At 40.6% G+C, this 7,031-nt stretch overlaps 2 protein-coding genes across 2 annotated transcripts; both read left to right on the top strand.

The window, feature by feature from the left end:
• Positions 1 to 1,984: 1,984 nt before the first annotated feature.
• On the top strand, positions 1,985 to 2,455 carry MELLADRAFT_58361 (uncharacterized protein; the record flags this gene model as incomplete). The annotated part of the gene is made up of 1 exon (XM_007404092.1): positions 1,985 to 2,455. The coding sequence occupies one exon, from the start codon at positions 1,985 to 1,987 to the stop codon at positions 2,453 to 2,455; it is 471 nt and encodes a 156-aa protein (XP_007404154.1).
• A 1,528-nt stretch (positions 2,456 to 3,983) lies between these two features.
• On the top strand, positions 3,984 to 5,520 carry MELLADRAFT_86737 (uncharacterized protein; the record flags this gene model as incomplete). The annotated part of the gene is made up of 5 exons (XM_007404093.1): positions 3,984 to 4,204; positions 4,263 to 4,429; positions 4,494 to 4,598; positions 4,740 to 5,045; positions 5,102 to 5,520. The coding sequence occupies 5 exons, from the start codon at positions 3,984 to 3,986 to the stop codon at positions 5,518 to 5,520; spliced, it is 1,218 nt and encodes a 405-aa protein (XP_007404155.1).
• Between the last annotated feature and the right edge of the window lie 1,511 nt (positions 5,521 to 7,031).

Here is a 7,031-nt window from a genome sequence, read left to right as displayed (position 1 = left end):
GCAAAAGGCATATTTTGTCCTATTCTCAGCTCTTGAAGGTGTTGTGTGCTATTATGTGGGATTTTGAAATGGTACAAACCACATAAAAGTGGCATAACTCACTCAGTATCCATCCAAAACTAATGGTGTGTTAATATAAAATGTTTAGAAGTGGATGTCAATATGATTTGAAAATAAAGTGTTCCACATATCTTCAGTACTTGAGGGTCTTATGGGCTATTTGATAGAGTTTTGAAATGGTACATACCACTTACAAGTTGTATAACTCGTGTGATATGACTCCAAATATGACAATGTGACATTGAGAAAAGTTCGAAATGGTTATTTGATATTAGTTTGAAGTAGAGTTTTTGTCGCATTCCCAGTCCTTGAACTCCATATGTACTTTTATGTGTGGATTTTCAAAATGACATAAACCACATAAAGTGGTATCAATCATTCAATATTGTTTCAAACGTCATGGTGTATTGATAAATTATATTCAGAAACTAATTTTATATTGAGTTTAATATGACATTTCTGAATTTTTTGTGGTTTTTGATGGACCTCAGGGGCAAAATGGCTTCTTACACACTTTTATGCATGCCCATATCTCCGGCAATTTTGGTTTGAATGTGTTTCTGACAGTTGCATTGGATTTTTGAGGTTTTTTAACGGGAAGTTTATTATTGACATATGATCCCCAAAATCACTTTGAAATCTGACTGAATTTTCATCTTCAAAAAGTGATAAACATCGTGTTTCCACACTGAATATGCCAACATGAGATTATCCAGGCATATGAGTGAGGGTGAGTTGGGCAAAATGGTGGTTCATCAGTCTTTTAAATGCATCTCCAAGCATTCATTAACATAAATCATCACTCATTCTCCTGTCACCACCAAGTTAATTTTTTTTGAGCTCTCAATAACAACATCTTACCCCCCTCTATGTGGTTTTTACGGGCGGGCTATACAAACATAAAATTCTCCAAAACACAAGATTTAATTGTGGTATGTGTTCATAAATGCATGCCATAAAATTATGAACATAGGACAGTGAACTCTCCTGCTTCAAACATGAGTCATTCTTGTGACATCCATGCAGTAACAAAAGAAGTGCACATGATAGTGTTTTTGAGTCATCACACCGACCATGCAGCCAGTTTTGGAGTAAAAAAATGAGATAGTTCGTGGCTCTTTAGTCATGGGTAAATTAGCAAACACTGTAAAAGCTGAACACTTTCTTATCTCCAATTGTGAAAGAGGTGTCCAGTATTGTAAGTGTTTTGGCATATCAAGATGCTAGATCAAAGATATCAATCATTTGTCTGCTCTCATCAGGGCTTTACCTTTGATGGATTTACCATCACAATGTGGTTCCTTGATGACCAGTGATTGTCCACTGTCTCGATCCTCAAGTCTAGAGAAAAATTGGGCTCATTATCAGAGTATTACCATAGCGTATAACAGCATGATTCCATAGCTGATTCCATATTGCATACAACAACACAAAAACAATTGAATTATCAAAGTATTACCATAGCGTATAACATCATGATTCCATAGCTGAATCCATATGCTGAATCCATATCGCATGCAACAACACAAAAACAATTGATAACAACATCTCATCTGATTTCTAAAATTCATTTTGATTAATCAGCTTTAGGAGGCTGAAGATAATCAAATCAATCATTGATATGAACAATTGAGGGATTGAGAAGATCCCAATCCGGATTGTATCATCCATCCCGATTGGGATTTGCCATTTCAATCGGTTATAACTGACGTACAAGGCCACTAGTCTAGACTCTAAGGGTAATTTGATTGGTTCCTGTCATAACCAACTCAATAGACTAAACGTAATGAGTCCCTTTATTGACCCATTTTTTTACCTCTATCATAATTAACTTGTTCACATCTTGAACTCTCAGGACACTCCCCTCTCCAACTTTATTAACGTTGTGAAATTACACATCATCACTCATAATCGATCATCGATCATGGCCTTACCTGGACAAGAGATTCAAAACCCAAAAAACAAGAAGAGGAAGAGCAAGGGTCGCGGCAAATCAAGGTTAGCGAAGCTTTTGAAAACAATTGAAACAGGAGAAGGCGAGGTGTCCGCTGCTGCGGTCAATGGCTTATTGGGAGAGGGAAGATCAAACACACCAATACAGGATGAACTTTGTATCTACGAGGCCGGCCAAGATGGAGATTGGACAGACAATGAAGTCAAAGACGATCATCCGTATGTCTCTTACAAAGAAAGAACGCAACGTGAGCAAGCGCAGTGGACAAAAGCTCTTCCAAGTATGTTTATCGAATTCATGAAGTGCTCAAAGAAAACATACCAGTGGGGGGATGAAACCATTTGGAACCAGGATTGGAAGACCGCTTGCCAATGCACAGATGTGAGGGAACGGTCGGTCGATGTCGTTGATATCACAAGTAAGAAGTTCATTTTCATGTAGAGATGTACGTTATCAATGAATTTTATATATCATGTATTTTGCAGGTCGAAAGAAGATCACCGTTAATTTTTGCTCTTGCCAGTTGGACTGTGTTCGACTTGTGCAAATGGGGTTGATGGGAGCCACCACAAAAAACCCAGTTACTGCCTTTACAATCCGCCTTCTACGACTGCATCACATTCTATGGAAACTATGCCGTATCCGAATAGCCCCATTCTGCTTGGCCCTCAATGAGTATCTCGATGCTAGGAATGCTATTTTCATTTCTAAAGACGGTGAAGGGGATCGAGTATGTCATTCCTTTCAAGCACAGATGATTTGGCAACTGATCATATACGTATTTTCTAGCCACGCGAGTGGCGGAAACCGTTTACTTTGGCTGTTGATGCATATCGAGACATGCTTCGTCTTGAAGCTGAACTTACAACAAAAGCCCTCAAACTTACCTCAGTAGAACAGCTGGCTTCCAACTGTCCTCGCTGCTATGGACCCATCGTCAAAGGCAAAAGAGAGGCAGAGCCGGACTATATTGTCTGCATGGACGGAAACTTTCAGCACCGTCGACATAAGCTAGCCAGTGCAGCGTGGCGTGAGACTACAGCTGTTCCGCCACTTTTTATGCCTCAGAACACTGTTGATGGATGGGATGTCCGTTATACTGAAGGCACCAAGAAACAAAAAAAAACACTACACCCATTGTGAGTCTGAGAATTCACCAAACAATCATTACAAGTTTTCAAAACCATACATGTTTTGTTTTCTAGGATCCATGTACTGCTAGTCACACTGCTGCTGACGATGCAAGAGGTGGCCAGACTTGGCGTGGGTGTGACGAAACCGGCTTATTCGGGATGGCTTGCCGACACGACCACGTGTTGAAGTTTATCAACATTGTACAGAGTGGAGAACGGTACAATACCTTGTTCACTTTTTTTTTTCTTTGCTTATACATATGCTTTTACCAGAGGCCATTTTCCACTAGCCATGATTGACTGGCTATTAAACGAGGTAGATCCTGAAGAAAAAGACACGAAGAAAAAGGTTGCAATACTATATGATATTGGTTGTACTTTGGAAAGAGGGATGGAGATAGTACGTTGTGAAATCCAATGTTATGTCTTACAGATATGATAATAATCTGATGTTTTTTATTTATTAAATTCAACTTCAATTTTCCAGAGGAATTTATTTAAAGACAAGCGTGAAGCCGGTCGATTCAAGTTTGGAACTGGTGCCTGGCATTCTTATGCACACATAAGATCTTGCCAAATCAAGTACAACCCTCAATTGAATACTGACTGGGGAATGTCAGATGGAGAGGGATTGGAGCGTATTTGGTCGGAACTACGCGATCTGATTGCCGTTTTACGATCCTCAACAAAGGACCATCGACTCTGGGCATTGCACCTTCAAGCAGTCTTTTTTAATGAGCGAGGAAGACTAAATAGTGGTTAGTATTTTGAGTCATAACTTTTATGTATGGTAAACACGCCACCTGAAGATCTATAAATTTCTGCTAGTTGATTCCATGATGCTGCGTATGAAGGACATGAAGAAACTGTTTACCGACAGCCAGATGAAACTCGATAGACTTCTTCAAGACCCCGGTTACACTATTGAGTACATCAAGGCGCAATGGGCGAGGCAACGTGAATGCCAGCTTAAAGCTATCGACACTGGAAGCATGAAGGCGTTGACGGAGAAAGTAGCTCATTTGGTAGGGTTGGAAGAGAACTTGTACGAATCACAGTAAGTAGGTACTGATACAATTTGATTATCAGTCATCTAATGTTGCTGTTGATTACAGACAAGAGCTCAGGGAACTTCGGCGCCAACGGCGCCACATTCGAAGTGAAGCCAATGAGGAACGCATCATGTGTCTGCCTAACTCACTTACTCTGATTGAAGAGGAGATCAATTCTGTGATTTCCGAACTTGGAGCTGAAGAGTTCCGAAATATTCCGGGTGCAGCAAGTGAGTCACTATTTGACTCAATTCTCAGTTTTTTCAATTAATAACTACCAATTGTATAATTCAGGCGCGCATGGTAAAAGTGTTATCAGAATCAGAGTCTCAAAGGGGAGGCTGTATGAGGCAAAGGTCGGAGTTTTGGAAGAATCGAAGCAAGCAAATCTCAGGGCAGGTAAGTGATAGCTCACTGAGATTTTGAAAGGAAAAATCCGCATCAAGAATTGATTTATTTCATCTGTAGGAACTCGTCATCTACAAAGGCATACACAACTACTACGATCTAAGGAAGCAGAGTTGAGAAAAAAATACCGAGCCTATGAGCGCCAGGTTTCCGGACACAACAAGTCCTTTCCTAGGAAACAAATCGAATGCCCCGAGTTTGAAGACATGAAGTCCTTACCAATTGACGATAGTTTTTGGGATTTTGGTCACTTGACTCACCCAGAAGAACCATGGGCAACTGATTCAAGATTACAAGACGGGATCAAGTGGTACCTTGAAGTGACTCATTCCAAGGACGAGTTGCGCAGAGTCGGCCGGGAGTGTAGGCAGTCGATGAATTGGGCCATAGAGACCAACAAAAAGATTTCAGATCTCAAGAACATCGTATACAGCAATGGTAAGAAAACGGCTTTTTTTTACGTGACTCTAGTTTAATCTTTCTTTGTTCACTAGATGACACACTTGAGAACGAGAACAACAAATGGGTTATGGGGCTTTTGATGTCAGATCGCGCTCATACTAAGGAGTGGTTGGCTGAGTGCAGGGAAGTTCTCATGTCTTTGCTCTCCAATTTGACTCAAACACACTGTCGGTTGTGGATGAGTTGGAATCGTAGATTATCCACAGTACTATCTGAAACACGGCATGATACAAATTTATCGATTGCTGAGGAAGAAACACGCAAAAAACAGTGGGATGGTGTGATTGTTCATGTCAAAGAGGTGTGGGAAACTATTGTACAGGCTCCAAACATTACAGCGGAAGACGTTGACTCTGATGTTGAAGAGATTGAAGGATTGCTTGACGTCGATGAACTCCTTGGTGGTATTGATCCTTATGAAATGGTCAATCCGAATGAAGATCTGGTTTGATTTCAATTGTATCATCTTGATTAAGTGTTTCGTTTCAAGGGTTTCATGAGTGTAGTTGATTGTGTTGTATGTTGTTTCATCGTTCATAACTCGGTCCTTTTGATTCGATTGAAAAGTTCGGTAATGAGTTGTGTAAAGATATTCATTTGTTGAACATCAAAGATTTGTTTGTTGAGTGCTTTGTTGACATCGGTTTTGGCTTGATAGCCGCGTTGAGGATTGTTGGATTATAAGTACATTGAGACCGTTTGTCGTTGATACCATTCCAGAAGACAATGTGAGCAGTGAATGGGTTCAACTCGTTGGTTGAAACTGGTTCATTCAGTTCGTTTGTGTTGGAGTTGAAAGGATCAATGAAAGTTCATTTGACTTGTGATATGTTGGACTGGTGAGAAGTCGCTCAGACTGATCTGAGTAAAATTACAATCTGGGAGCAAGATTGGTCTGGGGCTTGGAGCATTCTGTGGACTGATCTGAGATCACTCAGATCAATCTGAGCGCGTTCATCAGATCAATCTGAGAGCGCGCAGATTGATCTGAGATCACTCAGATTGATCTGAGAGTGCGCAGATTGATCTGAGAGTCCTCAGACTGATCTGAGTGATCTGACCTCTGTGCTCTTTGTGAATTCAACTTTTGATATAAGTCAAAAGTTGACAAAAATGGTGCTATGGACACTTCTGATACACAAATTTTTTTTGGGAACTTGTAGTTGACTTTGTGAGTGTGGAAAAGGTGGGATAGTTTTGATCTAGATGATCTAGCGTGATCTAGCACAGAGGTTCAAGTCCGGGTCCGATGAAAGTGCGCACCGTTTCATGGGGTGCGTGCTCGAAAGTTTAAGGCGCCACAGGTGAGCTAACCACCTGAAGCACCGGTGCCTGCAGCGGAGACCTGCAGCAAAGAACTTTCCGGAGCGGACAAGCTTTTCAGCACATCTTCAAATGGGGTTCTCAAGAACAGCATTGATCACCAGCATGCGCGCCAACTCCAATTTTATGTACTCCGACTATCCCTGGTGATCTTGCAAGTACATATGTCAGCCCTGAGTACATATACATGTACCCAAAACTAACCTCTAACAGTAAAAACACTATGTATAAAATTAATTACATGTTACATACTGAGCATAGACTGTATGTAACATGTAATACTATGTATCAAAACCTTTATTACATATACATGAACCCGTAAATCAGGATGGGGGCGCAGCCTTAAAAAAAGGCGCGCCCTGGCGTGTTTTTGTGAAAAAGGGTGTGTCTAGGCGCCACTGGCGCGTCAGACGCGGCCTGTCACCGCGCGAAAATGAAAAAACATGAAAAAAATGCAAAAAAAACCACAAAATGCATTTTAACCAACCTTAAATACATATTTGTTGCTGATAAGGTGGAAGATGGATTGTTTGAAGGTCTATTGTTAATTGAAGTTGATTCATACAACAACTTGAAATGGATTTTATAAGAGAATAAACATGCGGAAAGCCCGACTTTCTCACTATGAGGCATACAGGC

This window comes from Melampsora larici-populina (genome assembly GCF_000204055.1).
Source record: "Melampsora larici-populina 98AG31 unplaced genomic scaffold MELLAscaffold_1, whole genome shotgun sequence".
Lineage (NCBI taxonomy): Eukaryota > Fungi > Basidiomycota > Pucciniomycetes > Pucciniales > Melampsoraceae > Melampsora > Melampsora laricis-populina.
This window is presented reverse-complemented; position numbering and strand designations above follow the sequence as displayed.